This window comes from Atractosteus spatula, chromosome 9 (genome assembly GCF_055471065.1).
Source record: "Atractosteus spatula isolate fAtrSpa1 chromosome 9, fAtrSpa1.hap1, whole genome shotgun sequence".
In the NCBI taxonomy this organism is placed as follows: Eukaryota; Metazoa; Chordata; class Actinopteri; order Semionotiformes; family Lepisosteidae; genus Atractosteus; species Atractosteus spatula.
Window position 1 is genome coordinate 45,040,994 of NC_142714.1, and position 26,252 is coordinate 45,067,245.

The following is a 26,252-nucleotide window of genomic DNA, read 5'->3' on the forward strand; positions in this document are numbered from 1 at the left end:
AACAGCTCTAAATATTTAATTATAAAGAGAACTTTTAAAGCCTTTAGTAAACATCAAGCTAGTGCTCCAAACCTGTACCTTAAATAAAAGTTGTTGCACTTCACCTACAGTAGTATACCTTCTTGCAGCATAGATGAGAATACATTATATCCTATATATACTGTAGAATATACTGTACTATAACAACATTCATAACTCTTTATGACTTTTATTCTGAAAGACATAACTGATGTATAAATGTTTATAATGATTGCCAAGGTGCATCTTATGATATGTTTAAGGTTTAGAACATTTTATAGGGCCAACATAGGGCTGTAGTTGTTCAATTATTATGAAGACTTCAACTGGTCATAAAGAGTTATGAATATTAGTTCAAGAAGGTAGCTGCGTCAGTATGCGTAGGCTCCAAAGGACCAAGTAAAGGTTTATTCCATGCTGAAAAGAGAAGAAAAGAAACACAAAAGTTGTATTTCTTTTCTTCTCTTTTCAGCATGGAATAAAGAGTTATCAATGTTATTTTAACATGCAATATAGCCTAAATCATACAGTAGGAACCATTACTGGAACATTTTGCTTATTACAAAATGACATTGTAACTTGCTTGACATGAACCTTACAACTTTCGCAAAACTGCAGGTAATCCATTTTTTCTGGATCAAAAAGCTCTAGGAAGCTGTAACACGCAAACATATATAAAGTATCACCTCTTGAGCAGTACAAAGACTTTAAAGTCACTGTTCTCCGTTGAGCTTCATGAATTGTATCATCCAGTTACAAAATAGCTTGCAGCATGCCTGTGGAGCACGTTAAGCAATTGGCCTATTTTGCAAATTGGCATTTTAAACTTTTATAGCATTTTAAGCCACTCTGTAAGTTTGCAAACAAAGCATATCAAATTTGTTTCATGATGCAAAGCCACAGAATGCCTCTAGGCCAGAACACTTGAAAGACAAGGGACAATGACATACGCAGAGAGGGACAAGTTTTTCTTAATTTCTGCCTTCTGCAACCTGATAACATGCTGACATAATGTTCTGAATGCCTGAGAAAGATAAAGTTTATCTTATGCATAGATGTAAGTGTTGATTTGATACCTTCAGTTTTGAATTCATTGAAAAGAATGTTGTCACACTATGGAGAAACCAGAGTTTTTTGTTTCTCTTAAAGTACATTGCACACCTGTGGGAAACAATCCTGATGGCTCCTTCTTTGCCTCATTTCAAAAGCATTGTATTTAGTCGATCAACCATTATATTGTTTCACTTCTACAGGGATGTAAATAGCATTTGTATTCTTAACTTTACTATCTCGGATCATTTGGTAAACAGTAGAACATTGTGGATTTTTTTGCTGTATTTTATGATCTAAAATCTTTATATCTGCACTGCCTTTAACCATTATTCACAGAGGATTACTGCCAATTCCATATTTGCCAAGATAGAAAAGAACTGGCATCCACTCCAGCAATTCAATTAAATTTGTCAAAGGGAAAATAAAACACAACGAACCCTTTTTTATTACTAATGAAATTAGGTCTGCATCTCAATTATTTTTCCTAGATGACCATTTCATATCACATCACTAAAAAATAAATTGCAAAATATAATTGAATGCAAATGTAATTAAATATTGTATAAAATCATGTATGATACATTTGGAAATAGTTTTTTTTTGTATTCATATACTTTAACTTCTGAAAGCTTCCTTTAACTGGACTTTGTCATTCATTTTGTGACAAACATTAGTGGGGTTCATTGTAAACAGATTTCTAATTATTTTATTGTTTGCAATGTTTTCCAGACTATTTCCATAACATTGCTGCGGCTGTTTGTTATTACCAAACTCCATTTTATAATTCTTTCATGACATGGAAACACTTAACAGATCAAGGTTTGCTTTCAAGCTGACTTGCTCCAGTAACTTGACTGATCTGGTGCCCAGGTGCAAATAAGTTTCGGAACTGGAAATGCATTGTGTAGCTACACCTTTTCAAATGTGTAATGATGACTTTTATGCTTGGTGGCACAGTGGCTCAGTGGTTAGCATTGCTGCTCTGTAGTTCTGGAGCCCTGGGTTCCACATTCCTCCCACAGTCCCACAACATACTGGAAGGTTAATTGACATCTAGGAAAATAGGAAAATTGGCCCCGTTGTGAGTCTGCCCTGTGCTGGACTGGCATCCTGTACAGGGTGTATCCTTGCCTTGTGTCTGTTGCTTGCCAGGATAGGCTCTGTAACATTGTAACTAGTTTCACACATTTTGTTTAACTGCATTGCCAGGCATAGAAGAACTCTAGGAAAAAAACAGTGACAGTTCAGAATTTTAACAACACCTCTTATCCATTTGGACACAGAACCTGTTTGATGGAACAGACTTTCCCACATATGATTTCCAAGTGGCTTATCCTAAACCTAATCAGTGTGCAGATTTTAGCTATGGTAATATATAGGGGATAGTGATTCTGATGCTATTTGATGTTACAGGATCTTTGTTTTTCTTCTTTGTTTTATCGCTACTCTGCTCCCCCCCACCCCCCCCCCCCAGTTAAATATTTTTAAAGGAAAGTAGATAGATAATGTTCAGAATGCTTTTGATAATTTTAACAACCTAATATAGTAATAATAATCATTTACATAATTTACAGTTATAAAGTGCATTTCTAAACCCATAGACATTGAACACAGATAAGGAAGCAAATGAGAAAACATACAGTACAATAAAAAACTAAGAAAATAAAACAAACATACAATATAAACTGTAATGCAATCAGACAAAGGTTCTTGTAAAAAGGTGAGTTTTAAGTTTAACTTTGAATTCATATTTTGAACAGTCAGAGGAAGGGCATTCCATTCTGTAATAGTAGCAGAAAAGGCATGGTTACCAAAAGTCCAAGGTACAGTGAGCAAAGGACCAAACTCATCTGAATGGAGCCTAAAGGAGGGAGTGTAAACATGTAGGAGTTCAGAGATATATGATGGAGCCAGATTATTCAGTTTTAAAAGTTAGAAACAAGATCTTATATTGAATACATGACTTTGTTGGCAAGCACTGTAGAGATTAAAGTGTAAGAGTGATATGCTGCCAGGGTCTGGTGTGAGTTCGAAATCTAGCTGCAGAACTTTGTACACATCGCAATTTACTGAGTAGAAGTTAGAGTTATGGGAATTCAGGATAATGTATATACAGTATTTGGATTAATCATGATAAATAAAAAACAGGGCACATATAAGGGGTGAATGCTCAGATTTGGTTGTGGGAGATTTGTATTAGGATCATTAGACTTTTTAAGAATACATTCGATTCTGATATAGTTAGTAAGGTCAAATTCACAGATAAGGTTAAAATAAAATGACTATCACTTTTTTAGTTTTACATAGAGAAGACTACTAGGTACTGTAGTTAATTCAAGTATTCAAAATTTTCAAACACATAGGTAAGGTCAGCCTAGTGGACATACTGTAAGTATAAATTGTGATGAAGTATATTTTAAAATATAAAGAAGAGGAGACCCTGTTTCACACAAAGGCCAGGAAATCTGGAATCATCTGTCAGCTATTCAAAATTTATTATTATCAGTTGGTACTGTGACATTTACTGTGACATTTTTCAGAAATAGATTGATTTCAAACTTGTAACTAAGTGAGCTAAAAGGCTAAATGGCCTCTTCTCGTCTTTTTAATTTTTCTTAAAGTTCTCCTGGTTTTTAACCTACAGTACATTTTTCTGATTGTTCAGTAATTTGAATGGGAAGATCTCAGTTTGGTTTCAGATTTGTGTAATCACCCCACCTTTGTTTTTCTCATTTAAGATTTGAGAGTGGAAGAGAAAATTTGTTCCCGATGGAGTACTTTTTTCCGCCTCAGAGGACATGTCTGATTTGTGGAGATGAGGCCTCTGGTTGTCACTATGGAGCACTCACATGCGGCAGCTGTAAAGTGTTCTTCAAAAGAGCAGCTGAAGGTGAGTCCTGAAGTGAACAACTTCTATCATGGCAGGAGTGAATGCTACTCAGTGTTTTAAGAAGCACTTTTGAAAAATTCCTATTAAGGTATCTCCTAAGTTCTCCCTTTGGTTGTATTAGATTCTGAAAGTAAAATTGGAATTAAATTTGACTTTTTTCAAAGTGTCATGAGATACCAGAATGAAAACCATGATTTTCTGTTTGAAGTAAAATTACAGTGCTTTTAGAAAGTATTCACCCCCCCAGAACAATTTCAGATATTGTTGTGTTATGGTCAAAATGTTTACTGCATTAAACAGTTCTCCCCCGTGATTCACACTACACAACAAAAATAATTTTATTATGCAACAAGAAATTATGAAAAATTAGCAATGAAAATGTATTGTTCACTAAACTATTCATCCAGCTGAGTGAGTACTTTGTGGAAGCAACTTCTTCTAGTCTTCTTGGGTATGTCTGTAACAGCTTTGTATATCTGGATTTTGTCATTTTTGCTGATTGTTCCTTGCAGATTTGCACGAGCTTTGTTAAGTTGGATGGGAAGCATCTGTGAACTGTAGTCTTCAAGTCCTTCCACAGATTCTTAATGGGATTCAAGTCTGGTTTTGCCTGGACCACTGAAGAATGTTCTTGTTCTGAAGCCACACCAGTGTTTCTTTGGCTGCATGATTGGGGTTGTTATACCTTTTTTAAGGTGAATCTTCACCCCAGTCTGAGATCTATCTCTGACCTAGGTCCTTCGGTCACTCAGAAGGATGGCCTGCTCTAGGAAGAGTCAGGGTGAATCCGTATTGTTTCCACGTCCTTTCAACTTTCAATATAGGGTGAACTTTCAACACACTAGATATGTTTTATACCTTTTACCAGATTTGTACCTCCTCACAATTCTGTAGTGGACAGCTATGTATATGGACAGCTCCATAGTTTTCATGGTAGAGTCAGAGTTTTTGCTCTGACATTCACTTTCAACTTAAGGACATTATATAGATGTATTTCTTCTGAAATCAAGTCCACCAATTGAAATGACCACACATGGACTCCTTTTAAGTTTTAGATAGATTACACATGTGCACCTGAGCTCAGTTTGGAGAGTAAGGGCGATGAAACTTGTCAAATCAAGACAAAACATGTCTGTTTTTTTAATTCCATTATAAACATTTCTACATTGTTAAGTAATTTGTGTAGATCAACGACAAAAAGTTCCATAAAAATGTGTTTCTATTTAATGTAACCAAATTGTTAAAAATCCATGGGGGGTGAATATTTTCAGAAGATACCATGGTTAATTAATGGGCTGTCTTCAGAGTTTTTTATCTTCACATTGTAGTTTATATTTTTGTTCCCTTTGCTAGGGAATGGGTAAGTCTACTCAACCATATATATTTTTGTTTAATAAAACATATCTAAGACATGAAACTGCCGTAGGACTATGGCATATAATAGTTTTTACTTTGCCTTATACTACTTATGATGCCTCAGGGGGCATCGTGTCCACAGGGCACACAAGATAGGCAGGTCCACACAGTCACACCCTGAGACAGACTGGTAGTTTATAACAGTGTGCTTTATATTTTAGACAAAAGCAAAAAAGAAAACAACAAACTAAAATAAATCCTTTTTGAGCTCCTGACTAAGCTTTGAATTTCCTTAGCTAAACACTGGGCAGCTTCACTGCTTTTTAACAAACAAGCAAAATGGCTTTTCACACTCACACTTAGTTTTTTTTCTAAGAATGTTTTCCTCAAGTGAATTTCTTCTCTCCATTATTTGTGTTTCCAAATCACTCTCACGGTGTCTTCTTCCATGCTTCGTTCTTCTTTCCCCCTCTCTGTTTGGCATCAGCAATCTAGCAGCTTGATGATTGACTTATATAGGCTGGAATAGGGCCCACAGCTGTTCCCTGTTCCAGTAACTGTCTGCAGATGCCGTTTTGTGAATGGTTTCCATTAGTGGCCATCATGGTATGGACAAAAGCATCTGTGAGTCGTATATTGTTTTGGAGAAAGTACCATCCCTCAGAAACTGCATCCCTTGCGGCATCACATACAGTAGATCAATTGAGATAAAAATAATAAATGTGGAGTCAAAAGTTAGATCTTACTTTGTCAGACAAGTAATAATGAAAGCAAGAAAAATATGGACAGCATGTCAGACTTGGTGCCCATATTTAAAATGATTTGGAAGTCTGTGATATTTCATGTGTGTTTTGTATTTTGGGAATCCTCTTACTTAGACAGTTATTATTTATATCTTGTAATGATGCCACATTGGACAGCCCATGATGACAGACATCACAGCCCGTTGGAAAGTTTTTGCACCTTCTTTTTCTCAGTACTCTCCTCAGTACTCTTTTCAGAGAAAGTTTAGGACACAAGGTGAAATATGCTCACGGCTCTGTCGGAAAACCTCTGTATCAATTTCTCCTTCTCACTGCGTCTGAGCGATAGTGAACACAGGATCACCAAGCCCTTTGCTCGTGGTATGCGAGACACAGTGAACCATATGCTAGATGACACCACCCTCAGCTACACCATGTTTACTCCTTAAATTAACCTTTTCTATTCTGTCACACCTCTCCATCTTACAGGCTCGTTGCAGCCCATGTCCCTAGCCCTTAAGTCACAGACTTAGGGCAGCAGGACATGAACCTTTAACGCTAGTCCCTTTTGAGCAGTACCAGAGGAATTCCCTCTCTCAGTCATTCCCGTTTGGCTATAACCACCTTACAGAAGCTCATTGAATCACATGCTTCTACACCTGCAGTCACTTAAAGATATACTGTATACTCCTCAGGGAGAAGCTCTGCCCTTGGCTTTCCTGCCTTGGGAGGCATTACAGTCTATACATGAGTTGTTACAGTCAAGAGTTGAAGTACCTCTTAGTTCTAGGTTCTCTTGAGCTTTTAATGTTATGGATGTGTAGAGAGGAATGAGAATTAGATTTGAAATGTTGTGGATTAGGTACTACAGTGATTCATGTAGGCAGCTCATGCTAAACTTACATTGAGTTGTTATGAACAGGTGTTTGAGGATTTTGATCAATGTGATTTAAAGATTGCTGTCATGCTTTTTTTTCTCACCCAAACTTAACTGTACTAATTACAGAGGCTTAGAGTAAATTTCTCTTGTTCAAAGCTCACATGTATCCTAACTCCTGCTTATGCCTAAGATGTCTAAAACTTGTATACAGAAGTCCATTATAGGTTTGAAAACATAAACCCACTGAAAGAAAAGAAACCAAGTATTTTGTTACCTTCCAAAAAGCAAACAGTAGAGAAAGAATGGTTTTGTAGGTCTTACAAGTTCAATTCATATTTAAATATGTGTTTTGTAATTCTTTTATTCAGTGCACTCTCCTCCTGACAACTTTCAGATACCTCATTCATTCAGCTGATTGCATGTTTTAATCCATCACTAGTAATGTTTGTGCTTCTTGCTAACTTGTATTAAAGAACTTTGTTTTGTGCTGGTTGTGTTTCAAGGAAAACAGAAGTACCTGTGTGCCAGCAGAAATGATTGTACCATCGACAAGCTGAGAAGAAAGAATTGTCCTTCCTGCCGCCTCAGGAAATGTTTTGAAGCTGGAATGACCCTGGGAGGTAAAAAAAAGTTTTTTTACACTCTGTGGCCAAAATATGTATTGACAAATATATTTACAAAAAAGCTTATACAGCTCATACAGAATTGTAAAAGAAGGTTCCTAATATACTTTTGTTATATAATGTGCCGGAATGCACAATTTAAGACAAGATTAAACATAAAATCCAATTTCAATTATCTCGTTGCTGAGATGAATTCCTTTCAAAATATTCGTTGTCTTGAGCAGGCCAACTTCAGATGTGGTAGCTTAGCATATCTCCCTAAGGCAAACTGCATATTTTAAGCCTTCAGACACAAACAATCTTGTAGAACAAAAGTAAAGTAGGAGTTAAACACAATCTGCATGGAATTATGGCACTGGTATAATATAATACACCATGGCAGAGCAGGAGTGGTTATGGAAAAACAAAGAGGTTTCTCATAAATTCCTTTCAGCGATTAGTAAAACTGGATTTGGTCTCCTGAAGTACTGGAAGAGATTAACTGAGGTACATTTCAGTAGTATGTCTGGTAAGGATTTGGACCAGTAACCTTAATTGTTTGGTTGAACATTGGGAAAAGGTGATACTGTACATCACCAGGGATGTTGAATTGTCCTTAAGGAGCCCACACAATTGTTAATTGAGCTCTTTGGGTGACTGCTTATGATAACAGTTGTAAGTAGTAAGTAGTTTTGCAGATTCTGTCCTAACCATTTTTCATTTTGTTTTTGCTTACGCAGAAGTGTTCTGTAGTGCTCATCACAGATGGGTTTCAGATCTTGCAGTTGATGGAACCTCACTGGAAATTTATGAAAAGCAACATAGACCAAAAGTAGAAATTTGTAATGATGTGTCTGTCTTTAATATATATTGTCTTTTTCAGAGCAACAAATCGTTGTTTTTGGCCTCAGTGGATAATTATATTTCAGCTTTTAACCCTTTCCTAAGAAGGAAAAGCAACCCTACCTCATGCTCCCCATATATTTCCTGTCATTGTGACACCCATCACCATGAGTACCCATCTCTGAATCTCCCTCTCCTTGTCTGTCACTCTGTTTTGAAAGACATTGATGCTAGGCTTGTAAGCTTACATCTAAATACAGTAGTCTGTCAGTATGTAATGTAACATAAATGTTTGAATGGCTGTAATTTAGAAAGCTGTGGGTTTGCCATTACTTTACTGATCTGGTAGAACATTAAGCAGAAGTTCAGAATTTTAAGGTACTTTTTAAAACTTTTTAATGGTTACACAGTTATGTGAAACCAAAGGGCCACTTTTGAGAGCTAAACACATAAAGAAGCATTTTGCCTAGTAGTCAGCCAAGGTGTAACTGCTTTACTGGCAGTTGGTTGAATCAAGGCACTCATTTTGTATGAATGGCTTTTGCCTTATCCCATCACCATCTCAAATATCTCTTAAATTACAACCAAGAAGCATTTGTGCTGAAGCTAATCAATTCTCTAACTATCCTGCAGCATCATTTGTACCTATTCCATATACTTTCATCCCAATAAAATAGCAGTTGTTTGTCATGTTGGTCCCCAGGATTACAGCATCTCTGACTAATTTCAGTACTGTGGTCAATTTTCATTTTTTTTTATTCAATTTTCTTATTCTATTAATACCGACAATTGTAAGAGACACCGAAGTGACAGGAGACAGGTGAATTAAAGACTCTAAAATGTTCATAATTCAGGACCAACCACAGGCAGTCACACAGAGAAAATGTGCCGTAATGCATTTTTACATTTTTCACCTTTTTATTGCAAATGGCAGGGATTCTTGCTACATTACTGCTTGTACGAAAGATGAGCTAAGAGGCAAATTACTATATAATAACAGAGTCATCTTTTGGTCATGCTAGCTGCTCTTTTGATCAGACTACTGAGTACAGTTTCACATTTAAAGCTTTGTAAGAGAGCAGATTTTAGTTTTAATGTTTAATGGATAAGAGTACAGGTTCTGCAAGTCATTGAAATGGAGAATTACCAGTTCAGAAAAAGGGTAATACTAAAAATTGCAGTAGTCAAATGGTCATATGTAAGCCTTTGCTCATTATTTTTTCGTAATAATACAATTAATAGTTATTATTAACGTTATTATGTTTGGTTACTACACATTGTAAGGTACTGTTTTGATAGTGTTTGCAAGATGGAAAGTATAAAGAATCACTATGTCCAACACAGCTCAGATTCCCTGTAAAACACTCAGCTTTCTGATACGTATCAAAAAGCAATATTAAAAGGGCCATAAAAATGTCAGATAAAAAACTGAGGTGGTGAAAATGAAATGAAAGGAAGTATGCAGTCATGTAGTTATGATTTCAACAAGGCCTGCCCAGAATTCATCATTGGAAATTGGAAGTTTATGTTCCTAATAAAATTTAAAAATGCACCAAAAAGCATTAGGACACTTATAGTTAAATAAATAAGGCTGATTTAATTAAGTTATTTTTACACATAAGCAAGCACTTAAGAAAAAAACCCATCTTGTTCCCGCACTATTCATACTGTACTAGGTAGTACTAATTTATTTGGCTATCACTTCTGTCCAAATTGCCTTAATTAATTTAATTGATTTATCTGTGGAACATTGTACCAGAGCAATCTGAATGCTAGTCTTGGCTCAATGGTACCATCGCTGTGTTCCACTTGGGATTCGAAGCCACAGCTTTCCAGTTGCATGCCTAGAGCCCTCGCCACTACTCCACATTGCTACCATATGGTCATTGAAAAGTCACTGCAGGACTTGGAACCCTAACAGTAGATAAATGAAATAGTTTAAAGAAACTGGATATCAAACATTTGTATGTTATATGTGGCTTTGGTAAGAAATTACAGTATGTCCATATTCCCTCTCAACATTGATATAATTAGTGATATCAAGGAACACGAAGAAGCCATATGGGCATTATGTAAACTGGCCAGACAGGTTTTCAATGCAATCAGTTCATGATGTTTTCATAATATTTGACAGATAAACAACAAACGTTTATCTGTTGACACGTAAGTCATTATGGATGAGCAGGCATTTAGATACCAAAAGATTATCTTATCATGATTGTTGCAACAGATTTCTGGTCTTAGAAAAGTGATTGAACCTAATTTTCTTACAGGATTCTTACCTGACCACCTTGTGTGTGTTTTCTGGACCTGACAGTGTGGAATGTTCTTATTTTACACATGATTTATATGACTTATGAGCTCTCGCCTGACATTTAACAAAAATTGATAGATTGCCAAACTGTTGCAGTTTTCATTGGCTTATAAAAAGTCTCTCAGCACTGTCAGGAAGAAAAAAAAAATATTGGATGCTTTTTCTTTATTTGTGCTGGCGTCAGTTCAGAGGGGTGGAGAAAGACAGAACAGTTCACCCTGACCTATTTATTGTATGCTGTATGCAGTGCGTCTCCATTGAGCAGTGCCAAAGTAAGATGTTTGCATTCCTCTCATCTGAAAATCCAAGCATAAGACATTTAGAAGGAACTTTAACAATTTTAATAGTGGTGATGAAGTGGTAGGGACTGGGTGTCTGAATTGGAGCACACTGCTAATAATACTGAAATCTAGGGTGCATTCCCTGTCTAGTTCTATTAAGGGAGAGTGTGCTGATCTCTCTGCCTCTTTTCATTGGTCTGACAGAAGTGCTTGTTGTGCCTCTCTGCCCTGTGTATGGATTTGAGTAAGGATTATGTTTACAGTACATTTGTTAGTATTTATTTTTCTTAGAACTGTACTGTATATATACACTCAACACAATCAATACAAAACATAGAATGGCTGTGTTTTACTCATTGAATAGATTTAGAACTATGGAATATCTGTGTAATTATTAAAATAATATTTTGATAACCTTTCTGTCCCCCAAAGAAACCCACATACGCATTTTTCACACTAAATGGGGACATAAGATAATATTATGGTTATTAAAGAAGGCAGATATGACATTTTAATGTAGCTTAAATGTAGGTTAAATTAGTATGATATATTTCATGGTTATAGATATTTATCTACCAAATTATTATTTCAGCCAGAATGTAGAGAAGTGCACAGTTTATTATAGAATTGACTGTATGTTTTACTGCAGAAAACAGTTGTTTAAAAATTATGTAATGTTTTCATATTTAAACAGTTTATATATTATACGTAATTCACAGAGATAACACACATTTTAGATACCAGTAAAAAAGATAAACATAAAGCAAGATTAAATATACTGCAAAGAAACTAGTAGATGTTCATTTTAAACAGTCAAAAGAAAGAAAAATTAATAGATTTCAGTTCTTCAGTCCTCAGGTACAGTATGTGTAAATAAGGCTGCACAGCTGCAAAGTTGTGTATTTCCCAGCTAGTCTCCTTCACATTAATGATTCTGTCTTACTGTACATACAGATATTACGTTTTGTGAATCTTGAAAAAAATAAATACAGGTCTTGTATTTTGATTTATATTTGGCCAAGATTTAACCAAACATTAACCCACCAGTTATTTACAAATTTCGTGTTTGGAGATTTCTGATAAAACAAAAGGTTTTTTACTTCTCACACTTAACACCTGCCATCATGGAATGGGTGTGTAATTTGCAATTTTGGCAGGTGTATTGAATTTTTTATTTGATCTGGGTCATTGTGAGGTTATTCTTCATATCATGTTCCTGAACCTATTCAAGCACATCAGATGAATTAAATTAAAATTATACTTTGAACAAATTACTGATTTGATTATAGCAAGACCACAGGAAAGGACAAACCACAGCATGACCTCATTCCTAGAGTGACACAGACTGACCTTTTGTGAACTTTATAGCTTGCAAATAGGTTTTGGATATAGACACTATACTGTAGCTTGTGTCGCCTAACTTCAATCCACACGGATTCAACTGAAATGAATTTAAGGGGATTAGGAAATCAAATGTTAAAAAGTTCCCATAAATTGCCCAAGAAAAAACCAAAGGACTGTAACTAAAGCAGCGCATGCAAAGCTTTGCACACCTTTCTTAGATTTTGTCCTAGATTAATAAGATTTCTCTGAAAAGTCAATGTTGGATTAAAAATAGAAGAGGATGAAAACAGATACTGCAGTGAATATCTGAAGGGGTTATGATATTTATTCTTGGCTTTCGCTTCTAATAGCATCTAAGCACTTGCTTCTGTTTTGCTGAACCTTCCTAACCTTCATACATTTAAAAGTTAATTAATGTATTGAGTGTGCATAAAGAAGAAGTATTAGCTGCCAGTCCGGTATTTAATATTACCCTTCTGCAGAAGCTCCTAAAAGGCATTAATGCATTTGCAACAATGGTAGATTGGTACAGTTAAGCACTGTGCTTCAGGGCTATGACCTGCTGAATCTAGGCACTCTGAGATTTTTTCCCAGAAGAGTGTCTGAGCTCACAATGAGAACTGAGCTAAAAAAAAACTTAAAGCATTTCAAACCAAAGTAAAACAAAAGCATAGCATACATAACCTCCAACCACTTCCATTATATCACATGAACAGAGCAGTGAAAATTTCTGGTTATACTGCTGACATTGAAGATTTGAAATAATGTGGTGTAATAAGAAAGGTTACAACTGAGAGGAGTTTTAGCCCCTTCAGTAGGTAGTAGATAACTGATTCAGGCATCTCACCCAGACATTTCTGGAAGGAAGTCAGGGTATTGGCTTCAACAACATGGCTGAGTAGCTTGTTCCATTCTCCCACAACCCTTTGGGTAAATAAGTGCCAGCTGTTTTTGGTTTTATATGTACTTCCATGCAATTTGCAATTTGTCCTCTGGTTCTTGTTTTACTGTTCATTCTGAAGGAATCAGCTGGGTTTGTCAATGCCGTTGAAGATTTTGAATGCTTGTATGAGGTCCACTTGTAGTTTTCTCTGTTCAAGTTTAAAAAGGTTCATTCAGCCTGTCAGTGCAGGACATTCCCTTAAGCCCCAGAATGTACAGTATCTGGTTACTGTTCTCTGGACGGAAGTTGAAGTGGCCTCAGTAGTGGGGACAACTGCTAAAATATTTACATTGGAGATTTAAATATAGTATATGATTTAGCAATAATGTTTGGGCTAAAGAGGGGGTTGAATGTGAAATAGATAACTCTGTATTACAATATACCGCGTGTAAAACAAACCGCAATAATATGAATGTGTATATACAATATCTATGTTAATTAAGTTCGACAAACAGTACAGGTATCACTATATAATTTCAAAACATTTAACAGAGATATCTAAAGGTACTCTGTGGATCATATTTATTTTACTAAAAAGCATCATTGGATGCTTTTGGATAGGCCAAAACTATCGGTTATGCTGGCATGAGGGGCAGCATTGTGGAACTATTGTGGAAATTTTGAATTTGAGACTTCCACACTCGCTGACCTTGCATTCCAAATCAAAATAGATATGACTGCTTTGTTTTTAGGCATTTCTGGCTTAAACCAAAAGTATGACAGGGAAGATTGAATTGGGATTTTCAGTCATTTTTCAGTTAAAATTTCAGTTAATAGCTGTATAAAGATCGTGTTTCAAGACTTCTTAATACCAAGTCTGCTGATACATGGTAAAATTTTGCTTAATTTTTATATTTATAAATCCTGACCTAGACCTTAGTTAAACTCATATTTGATTATCCAGCATGCTTTAAATTGATTCTTGAACTTCATGAGAAGATCTTTTGTATAAAAAGATATGGAACCATTTTATTATAATATCGCTTGCTGTTCTTTGAGACATACTGAACCTGACAACCAAAATTATAAAGAAAGTGCTTCTTGCTTAATGTACAGTAGGTAGCCTCTTCACTTGATGGTTCTTCACAAATATTTAGAAGTTCATAAGGGGTTCCAGTGTTGTAAGGGAAAAAAAACCCTAAAGAAGACTACAGTATACTGTACATGTTAAGAATTGCTCAGCTAAACTGAAATGTGATTTTGTGTGAGCTTAGTACAAGTGCTTAATCTAGGAACATAAAATGACTCTAAGCATTTGTTTTTACTACTTTTGAAACACTTAAATGTGTTTCATCTCTTAATGCCTATTTCAGAGGATTCTCCACAATTATACAATCATGCAGATCTATTGCTGTCAACAATGATCTGTATAGGGTTTATATCTGATCAACGCTAAAGCTTTTTCAGTGCTGTTCCAAAATAGCTCATCTTTCATTGTGCAGTTAGAGTTTAGGGGTAAATTGTGGTATGTTACTATAATTACAGTGTTAAGCACAAAAAAAAGATCTGTTCAAAAGGACATTAAAATCTATGAAGTGTATGTTCTGTGCATTTTCACACCAATGCACAACAGTAAAGTGTACAGGAATCCAAAGCACAGCACGAGCTCAGATTTATCATACAGTATAGAAAATAAGTAATGTACAGTATGGGCAGTATGGTGATATCATTTTTACTAGTTTATGAATAGCGCACAATTGATTATGAATAGAATATATAGTGCTTGCAACAACATAATGTAATAGTATGATGCCCCCATTACGTATTACAATAAGTACAATAAAGTCTTAAATTTTTTAGCCAAGGACTTTTTCTTAGTTACTACTGTTTTTAACTAGTCTGGCTAAACTCACTTATGGAAGGAGCTTTTCATAAGGCAAATCTAACCTTCTTCCAAAAACTGCAAAATTATTTTTTGTTTATTCTTTCTGTGCGTGTAAAAAGCACCAATCTTAATTTGGAATTACACTGTATATTTTCCATGTTAATGTGTGACTAAGAATTTTTTAAAGCTCCTTTCTGTTTGCTGTGTAAGCCCACCAAAAACTTTAATGCCAGCATGAGGATATCTATGCAATACCGAGCTTCTGTGTTCATGTATATCCATTATTCAGTAGGAATGAGCACTAAATGTGTGTGTAATTTATCAACTAATAAATTAATAGCAAATTAACTTTAAACCTTACTGTTGGAGTCTGCTTTTACAGATGCACATTGCAAAAAAGATTTATTCTTAATACAGCATTTTCTGGTACACTTTTACTGCATACTCCAGGTAGACTATAGCTTAATTGTATGGTTTTATTTTAAGGCATTTAATTCGTATGATTTTTTTTTAATTAGTCGCCATTTACAATACATTCTGTAGTACATGTATTGAGAACCTTTTTGGAAAACTGCAGCAGAATGAATTATCATGTCAAAGTCAAAGTAATGTATTAGAAACATTTGTCCCTTGTATCTAAGAATTGTTTTTTTTATTTTCTGTTTGTTAGGAGCACACATCTTCAGGAACTGCAGGCAGTATTTGATCATCTTTATTGTGGCCGATAAAAAGCAAACTGTTTGCCAAAAAATAACTTTGGCAGAAGTATTTAGGTCAATTTGTCCAAGAGCTCCCTCCAAAGTGCAGTCTTTTTTTTTTCTTCTTGGCTTACAGAGCAGTGAAAGTTTCCTTTGTCCTGTAGCCAAATTCGCTGTTTATAACTATTTTTATTGCAGGTGTTTTGTTTTTGTTAGCAAAACTGTTCAGATACTATATGTGGATCTAAGGCTAGTCAGATTATACTTATTTTACACTAGAAAACTCTTGCAAAATGTTCCTTGCCCTGAGATATATTTGAGTGCCCTTACATGTAACAAAAGAAGAGTATTGAACAAATGCATTGTGGTGTTTTTTCCAGTGTTTTGCCTTCGTAAACCCAAAACTACAGCTCAATATGTAACAAAACTATTATGCCAGAAAAGATTGTATTGAAAGATTTTTTGCAGGATGCAATGAAGATTTGAAGTGAAGAGCTATCTTTGGAGCGTAAAATGTTTTTGCCTGACATTCTACTTTACTAGCAATTTACACGCAGGTCTTTGACTCTTAGGCAATTTGAGTTTCTGTCTAGACTTCAAGTGCAGAACTACAGATCATTTTATTTGCATCTCCATTAGTTCAACGCAAAATAGGAATTTTCTCCTCATTTTGTTTTTAAGCGCATTTTATTTAGTCTAGTGTTTTTTTTTCTTTGATTTTTGAAATCCACACAAAACTTTTTCTAAACAATGGACAGATTTGTAATCGCTTGATGAAATGCTGTACTGTATTTTGTTAGTTAAAAGATACAAAGGAAAAGATATGATGAGCGCTGCTCCAATGCTGTTTTAGAAGGAGACTAAAACATTCAGATATTTTATACATTTGTTGCTACTAAACAGAACTAACCCTGTGTATACAACAACACTGTCAGCTCTCTGTATGTGCCATCAGAACCTGTTTTGCTTTGTGGAGTGGAGTTTTAACTGATATACTGTAAGATGTAGTCAACAGCAAGTACGTTATTTACTTAATTGGAGCTCACATTTATGTGTTGGCCTAAAAAGTAGGAAAGAAAATTAATGTACTGTTGTAATTAAAAAAAACATTGAACAGCATTTTCAAATTACCTCGTGGCAGCCACAAGCAATTACCCAAACGACCACTGATGAGTCAGTCCACTTGAAACTGATAAGGTGCACCTGCATTTTTTCTTCCTTTCTCTGACACCTCCTATCCCTACCATATCTCCTTATGTTATTAATTGCGTAAATCTTGTAAATTGTATAATTTATTGTATTCTACTCTGTAACCTTAATTCTAACAACTTCTGTCCTATCTCTCCTTGCAAGCTTGCGGAAAAAGCATTTCATTGCCGACAACCACCGCTGTATGCTGTATTGTTTTGCATTTGATAAAAAAAACCTTGATTGATTGATTGATTTAAAGCAGAAAAAGAAAATCAATGTCGTTTACACTTGGTCTGTGGAAGGAAGAAAATGCCTATCTAAACTCAGTAAGGCTAACCAATTTTGCACCATTTTTATAATCAATGTCAAGTATGAAGCTGATTACATTCACAGAACAGAAATATGGAACTCAAAGCATTCTATATATACATATACATATAAACATATCAAACGTATACATATCATTCAAGCCTTGTTAAATTCAATTGGCAGTACTTGTACAATTTTGTCTATTAGAAAAAACCTGAAACTCTACAGAGAAAAAAACCATAACAGATACTTTTTGTGTGTTATTTTAAATGGTTTCCAGTTGTTTGTTTTTCATTCTCTCTTATTTTTTTGTTTTAGATCTATAAAATAGTTTAAAAGTACAATTAACACTGCAGCCTGAAAGGAATGTAAAAATGGTAACTTTTTAAATATCTTTTATTCATGATGTGAATTTATTAAAATATGTACTAGTTGTTACACACCGCAAAGCCAACTTAGTCTCAGAACCAAAACTGACACTGGTTCTGGCTTTTCAGAGCAGAAAAGGTTTGTGTTATGTTTATTTTAAAATAGTGAGCTAGTTGATGATATTTATCATCTGGTGGGATAACTTTTGCTATTCAATTTCAGTGTGATAGGGTGATTAGTGAAAATTAGCATGATCAAGCACTTTCTTTCCTTTCTGTCCTTTGTCATTTTTGATAGATCTACTGATAGCCCCTGGAGTACAATACATAGAGTGGGCAAGCTCAAGTATATTTTAAAAGTACCCAAATTAAAACGTCCTCTACTTATAGGTGCATGTTTTACTGTTGACATAATGGAAATATTACAACTGCTGTTTTTGTTCCAAGTTAAGAAGAGAAGAGAGATTTCATAAGTAAAGGGAGAGGGCTCTACATTGGGCTTTTTCAGACTAAACCTAGATCATTTGAAGCTTATTATGGTGGTGCCATGTGATAAGTCTTCCCCACGGCACTTCTTCCCTCCCAGCGAACCTACCAAAGGGCAAATCCTTTGCTACCATGTTAGATTTAGCCTCTCCTGACTGAGTAGCAGACTATACTTCCAGGCAATAAGAAAAACTCAAAAACCCTGACTGCTGGAAAATTAATGTGGCTATGCACAGAAAAATCTTTTTGTCTTTTTTGTATACCATGCTCATGAAAGAAGACTGAAAAAGATCGTACTAAGCAATGTACTGTAAGAACTACAATACGATGACAGTTTATCAGTTTTTCCAGGTGTTGATTCACCTTACAATAAACTGTCCGCAGGGGAAAAATGCCATGAGAGAAGATCTGCCATGTGATTTGGACATCAAAACCCAAGCCTTTTCTTTTGTTTTAAACAGTGGAACAAGTGGGGTGGCCTCTTTCTCCTCCAATTAAGACAAGATGAGCTTTGGGAGAAGTAGAGTGAAAAACAGAACTATCTGCCAACTATCCAAACTTGTAATTATGTGATGCCTCATATCAAAACCATGTGAATCATCTCAAAGCCCAACCCTAAGCTCTAACAACCCTCAGGTCATTTAAAATAGGCACATGGTAGCCTACCATACCAATTCTCACGCAATGTTTCACTTGTGCTACACCTACACAGTGCCCTCTCTTGCAATTAATTACTGGCAATCACGCCATAAAAAATGTATTTATTGTTAAAAAGCAAACAAACATACCTTCAGTGCAAAGTATACCTGGTAGCAGTAACAGTGAACTGTTTGGGGGATGGATTGAAAGTGAATAAAAATTATATTCCATAGGAGTTACAATGTCTTATTTATATGTAGTGCTATACACGTTTGAGCTGGCATTGTGTTGGTTTTCTAAAGATATACTGTAAGTGTCCACAGGAAGGTTAGAGATAAAAATAAACATTTGTCATTGTAAATCTGTTTTCCAACATTTTTACATATTCATATAGAGTACTTTTACATATATTTGCATATATTTCTTGCTGTGCTAGCTATCGAGTTCATTGACCATTAATGCTGTATTCAACAATTACATCATAATCACATGCAAATGCAGGAGCTTCTGTTTCTTGCTCCTGATACGTTTGGAATTCATAAATATTACCTGGTCCTTTGAGGTTGTTTGTCCCTTATATTTTCCCCTTGCATATTTTCTTAAGACCTTCTGCCCTCTTCCATTCTAGTTTAGATATTTTAGAATATGAAGTTCTTGTCTAGTTCATATGCAGTCTGTCTTGGCCATACAAATGGCCTGTGCCTTAGAAATGTTTCCAGTGACCGATAAAGTTGAAGCCTTCTTTAACACACCTGATTCTCAACCATACTGAACTGTACTTACAGATTAACACTGCAGTCCATCGTATCCTGGTGCAGGCAGGCTCCCCAAGAACTGATTCTGCTCTTCAGTTTATTTCTAAAATCTTTGAATTTGTTGTTTGTCCCAACTTAAAGAACAAGTGTCTTTTCCTTTTTTTACTAGAAGCCAATCTATTCTTTGGACAATACAATCCCACCTCAGCTTCATGAAGAAAACATACTGTTGCTACCACAGGGTCTAGGTTATGTATTGTGCTTGCAATACTGAGAATAGACATTAATGTTGGAAAAATGCTCTATAAGCACACTGAAAAAATTATCATTAACTGCCCGTGCAAAAGGCCTTTATAGATCCAGCAATGTTGTTTAAAGTTCATCAGGTGTTCATAAAATCCCTTTATAGTCAAAACTGTTCCTAAGATAGAAGAAGAAGAATGGCATTTTCTCATTAAAACATTTTAAATCTGATTCAAAAGGCTGTATGCTGTTACTAATTTACTTTAAATCATTGTTGTAATTAGAATAAGATGCTTTTTATTGGTTGCTTAATTGAATTTTTGCATTCAAGAACATATTAATACTGACAGCAATAAGTGTTAAGTTTAATTTTGTGATGATTTGAAACAAAAAAAAGTTTTCACATCAAAATATATTTTAAAAGGCTGGATAATAGTCTATTCTTTGTGCAGTTTTTGCTTTTCCTGGGAGAAAATGGCAAGCTTTGATGTGTTTGGAGGTGCTGATGAGCAGAAAGAGAGAGATTTCTTGAAAGAATTATCCTCTCAGAAGAGCAAATAAATGTTCAACTAAATTCAAGTTTGAGCTGTGACTGGTAAAGACAAAAGCTGTATCTGCATTTACTCACTATTAATTGTAAAATGCCTGTGACATTGATCATGGGAACTGCTAATGCATACCAAAAATATGCATTAGTATATTTATAACAACAACAATATTAACAACATTTACAGTATATCAAAAGCTCCTCTTGTTCTGTTATTATCATAAATATGATAACTTTATTCAATACTTCATTCGTTTATTCAAAACAGAACAAATTAAAGTGAAACCCAACCTTATTACTGGCTAGTAGAATAAGTAGGTGTATAAATGATATGTTAAATAATGCATTTTTTGTTGGGTGTATTAGCATATGTTTTTCATATATTTTTGTTGCATAAAGTTAAATTATTTTGCAAACTAGTGTGGAATGTGTGTGGATGAGCACCAAACAGTAAGGGGCAAAATGTAATTGAAAATCAGCCTGTGCAGGAAATATTCTAACAGAAAATGCCTTAAAATCCTAAGAAAACCTCTTGAATTGGTTTTCAGTTCAACTAAATTGGACAGAAACTGTAGAGCATTTCAGCAATAGTATTTATATGGATGACAGGATGATAGTTCATGGATTTCTTTCAAAGGTACTGTATGTAGATTGAAGTGCTTTACATTTATTTTCATGGCTGATTTGAAATAAAATAATAATCGTGTAATCTTGAAATAAAAATTAACATTCTTCCAGAAATCAACATTTACAGATAATTTAAGAATGTAAATATTTCTCAAACATAGCCCTCTATACTGTATCTTGTACATGTACTGTACATACAATTTAGCTATATATAATTTAAAGTTATATACAACTTTATCATACACAAACATTTTTCAAAGCAAACCCTTGAAAGACATCAGACTTTAATAAAGCATCAGTTTGGAGCTACTATACACAAGAAACAACATTATATGATAAAAGCTAAAAAAGTTCAAAATCCAAAACAACAGGTTGGATAAACTTGATTAAATAATTATTTCTGGTTTTCTAATATTTTTTTCTGAAATTTAGAATTAGCCTTGAATTAGAATGATCCAGGTTACACACAAATGTCTAGATGTTAGTAGATATTGTCATGACACTGTGAATTAAGAGAAATGAATAAAAAAGAAATATATATTAGGTAAATCCATAATTTACTGTCCAGAATAAAATTGTGGTGATGACACGGTCTTTATACAAGCAAAAAGCAATCTAGCTATCCATCTAGCTATCCATCTCAGAAAAGCACATTTTCTGAATCCAGTTTGGAAAAGCTGCTGACAAATGAAAGTTATTATTTCAGAAAACCTCTCAGTCATTTAGTGTTTCCATTATCCATTATTCACAATCTAACTACATTGAATTTAGAAGATGGGTTTTATTGTTTTAAATCTACCCTTTCATTCTCCTGTTTATCCTTAGTTTTTTAGAAGTGCAATGGTTGCTAAAGCTTTCCTTTCCCTTTTGTTTTTGAAGTGGTTTGGGCATATGTTTGATCGTAGGATAACTGGGAATGTCAGTTCACCGATTAGAGACCTGTATTAAAAAATAAAATATTTCAGAAAAACAATAAAATGAGAAAAACATAACGTTTTCGGAAAACAAAAAGCATAAAAGTTTATACCAAATGCTACAGCATAATTCTGCGTATCTTGTTTGTGGTGTTCTTATGAAGAACTGCTTCCTGAGGTTAACCACCTGATTTTAGGTGTTTACTTCCATGCCAAGATCAACAAGCCAGGACACATCATCCTCTCTTCCTATAACTGTCCAACTACTCACCAATTCTGTTCTCTTTTACAGCTTAATAAGACCATTTGGTGAGGATCTTCCTTGATAAATTAAGAACACTAACCATGTTCTGCAGCAGTTTGACAGCTTTTGGTTTCAGGGCCCGGAATGTTTAATCTCCGTCATGGACATCACATCTCTACGCACCGTCAATCCTTATGACAATAGTCGCACAGATCTCAGACACATATTTAACAAATGTGCTGAAACTGTCTAGTTTTTGCTGCATGAACCCTCCAAAAATAAACTGTAAAATCTCCTTTGTTAGTCTTTCCGAATCGGTGCCTGGTTTTGAATTGGCCAAATTATTTGAAACTGTATCTGCAGGTGGGTGCTGTGAAAAATAAAATCTGAATTGCTCCCAGAAGATACTGCATACCAGCTGCTGCTTTTTCACATAATGTACATTATGAATTTTGTTTGCGACTCTTTTAATATTTCAATTGAATGCATACAATACGTGAATACTCTGTATTATTTATGTAACTGTTGTACTTCTTTGTATTATGGCCATCTCTCTACCTGTGAAACAGGGTTAACAGATCTCATTCTGAAAATGCCAGAAGTTTATGAAAGCACTGTTGCCTTACAGGTCTTGGGTGCTGGGGTCATTCCTAGACTCAGGCATCTTCAGTTTATAGCCTTCAAGTCCTCCTGTTGTTCACATGGGTTTTCGCCAGGTGCTGTGGGTTCTTCCTACATTCCAAAGATAACTTACCTTGATTAATTGGTGTCTGTAAATTGTTTCTGTTTTCTGGTCTGTGTGTACAGTATGTCCTACAGTAGACTAGAGTTTCATTCATTGTCCTGCCTTGTTCTCTTAGTTTCCAGGTTAAGCTCTGGGTTGGCATGACACTAACCTGGATTATATTATGTAACCAAAATAAAGAAATTATAATAGCTTGTCTACAAAGATCATATTTATTTTTCTAGGGGCTATATAATGGTATCTTGGTAAATATATAGATGTTTTCACACATTACTCTTTCACACTGTGTGAAGATGTATGTCCCCAAAACACTGCACATCATTCAGTGTCAGCGTAAAAATTCCAGATTATTGAACGCAGCACAGAGTCTTTACTCTTAGTAAACAGCACAGGATTGAGAGAGAGCTTGTGAACCCCCATATAATTATAGGAATTCCAATTCTTTACAATGATACCCTTGTTTAATTAAAACCCGCCTCCTCTTAAATAAACAAAACGTTTATTTTTAGAATATATAGTTTATAATGTAATACATGCATGAAGGATTTTACATTTTAGGCCTATAATGCAGCAGTTTGTATCAACGCAGTGGGTTCAGAAACTTCTTCTTGGCACTGCAGATGGGTTACGTTAGTCCTCAGAAAATGGTACTTGTTGGAAAGGACCTTGTTAAAAATGATTTATACCTTTGGTAGAATCTGTATTTCTGTGCCTGTGGCATGACATAAAATGAACATGTCCTTCTATGTTTAATAAAATGTATTAAATATAAAATGATCTTGCCTGTCTCTTTCTTTTGAAGCTCGGAAGTTGAAGAAGATTGGACAGCTGAAAGGTCTAGAAGAAGCTGGGAACCAAAACCCCATTGAGACAGTCCAGTGTATGTCTCCAAAGCCCAGCATCACTACCCACACCCAGCCAGTGTTCCTGAATATATTGGAGTCCATCGAGCCAGAGGTGGTGAATGCAGGCCATGACAATGCCCAGCCTGATTCAGCAGCTTGTCTGCTCACCAGCTTGAATGAACTGGGAGAACGACAACTGGTGAAAGTTGTGAAGTGGGCAAAAGGGTTGCCAGGTAAAGACCACTTAAAGTTCAAAGGGAGTTTGTATAGTGTGAAGTATAAAAGTTCTTAAGTTTAATGTTTCTAAGAACAATGTAAACTGGGTAGCTGAATACTTGGCATTGCATAAAGTTGGATCATCCTTTTTTTCCCCATAATAAAAAGTAGCATATCCTGTCCTGTTATTTTTAAACTATTTTATGCAAACCTAATGTAAATGTCTTTTATGCAAATAAAACATGAAATTTTACTATGAGAAGTGCTGCTAAACAACATTGAGGTTTCATAAAAGCCACTGTTTAATATAAACAACACTTTTCTTGAAGAAGGAATTTGCAGAAATTATTGCAACTCAAATTTTTTTTCAGACTTTAGGCCCTGAAGTTTATAGATCTGTTTATTAAGACAATATCAGTTCCAAACTTGGATATTTACTGCAGCTGTGCAGTATTAGTTCTAATGGACAGAAATACTCTCCATGGGAAAGCTGACATTTTAATTCGTTAGAGCTGAAGGACTTCCTCATAGATAAACTGGCCCATGATGTTGCCTAATCTCTCACGTCTGGAATTTTCTTAAAATATATTTTGCATCCAAGCAACAATCTTCAGAGTCATTTTACAACTGAGAGGAGAGTTCCGCTAGAATTTATCAGTTTTGAATAGCATTTTTTTCACTTGACCCTGAATTGGAAGACTTCGTTTAGAAAATGGATGAAAGCCTTTGTTTTTATTTAGGCTGACCACATACTATACTATGTTCTCATGCTGTTCAACTGATGATAAAGCCCAATAGTAACAGGAAATTCAGTTCGCTTTAATTATATAGAGTACCGTATGTCAAGTAGAGTGCTGCAAAAATGTGAAAATGAAAGGTAATTGTTATTTTTTTATCAGTTCAATGATACATAGGATTAAGCCACTAGAGAGAAATAAGTATAAAAACCTGCACAGAAACATAGAGCCAACATACTCACAACCTGTGATAAAAGCAAACTAAAGGATAAATGCTTGTCCAATTTCCAAGTTACTGATGATATTGGACACCTGACATCAGGATTATTATGGAATTAACCTGTACATGCATGACGAAAGGATATCAGGAATGTAATTTTGAAATAACCTGTTCAGTTGTCTATTAAATAGTGTAGTACATAAGAGTATAATGTTTATTAGTGACATACAAGGTATATTAAAATTTTAATTTTGAAGTTTGGATAAATAAGAGCTCATTTTAGTTCTGTTTTTATAACCCACTTGTTTTCTTTGGATGTGTGTACAGTACTTAAACATTTAGCTTGCAGGCTTTCCTTAAAGGACAAAGAGAATGGAGGTGAGAAACAAATGGTATCACTTCTCAATTTGCAGTGATATTTAACCATGAAACAACCTACAATGTTGTATACACAAATATAGTTTCTAGGTATTATCTTAAACAAGCTACAAATGTAAGCAACATTCTGGTGACTTTGTAGAGTGTCACAAAGTTCTATAGTCTTTCTGTAGTCTGAGTTTTTTTTTTGTGTAGAGATGGAAGAATCAGTGGTTGTCATGGTTTTATACCTCTTCTCTGTACAATACTCCCTGCTTTTCTTTTGAAATATCAGGATCAGCACAGTAAGAAAGTCTGCTTTTTATTTTGGATTTGGACAAAGGGGAGTTGGTATTAACAATGCCCCAAAGATTAAGACAACGTAGTGCAAACTCATAGAAGTGCCTGAGAAAGCATCTTGTAAACAAAATGTCGTTTTGGACCGCAATTAATGCATGTTCAATGCATTTTACAGTGTGAATTGAGTCACAGACTTTTGGCTTTGTATTTTCAGGCTCATTAACTGCCATCACAGATGTAGTAGCATTTCTTTTCACTAACACTTTTTTTGTAAAGTCAGGTTAGCAAATCTCTCAGAGAAGAGAACATTGTTTTCACATTGAATGTTTTATGATGTTAATGTTCTTGATGTGTAAGAGCCGTATCACCATTTGCTCTTAATATTCCTCTTTTTGTTTTCTTCATGGAATCTTCTGCAGGTTTTCGCAGTTTGCATGTGGATGACCAAATGACTGTTATTCAGCACGCGTGGATGGGGGTTATGGTGTTTGCCTTGGGTTGGAGGTCCTATAAAAACGTTAATGCCAGAATGCTGTACTTTGCTCCTGACCTTGTATTCAATGAGTAAGTACTGTACATCTGTGAGGTCCAATTTTCCAAGTAATGGGGATTTTGCATAGCTGAAATAACTTACGTTTCTAGGATATGTGCCAGGATGCTGTCCTCCTTTTTATTTTCTCGGAGGTTTACTCTAGTGCATTTAATGATATTTTTCAATT

General features: G+C 35.0%; 1 protein-coding gene across 1 annotated transcript in view; it reads left to right on the forward strand.

Annotated features, from left to right (window-relative positions):
- The window catches only part of ar (androgen receptor), a 50,021-nt gene that overhangs the window by 16,958 nt on the left and 6,811 nt on the right, over nucleotides 1-26,252 (forward strand). The window contains exons 2-5 of the mRNA XM_088924483.1: nucleotides 3,810-3,961; nucleotides 7,444-7,560; nucleotides 23,661-23,936; nucleotides 25,953-26,097. Of these exons, the coding sequence (XP_088780609.1) occupies nucleotides 3,810-3,961; nucleotides 7,444-7,560; nucleotides 23,661-23,936; nucleotides 25,953-26,097 (690 nt within the window). The remainder of the gene's footprint in view (nucleotides 1-3,809; nucleotides 3,962-7,443; nucleotides 7,561-23,660; nucleotides 23,937-25,952; nucleotides 26,098-26,252) is intronic.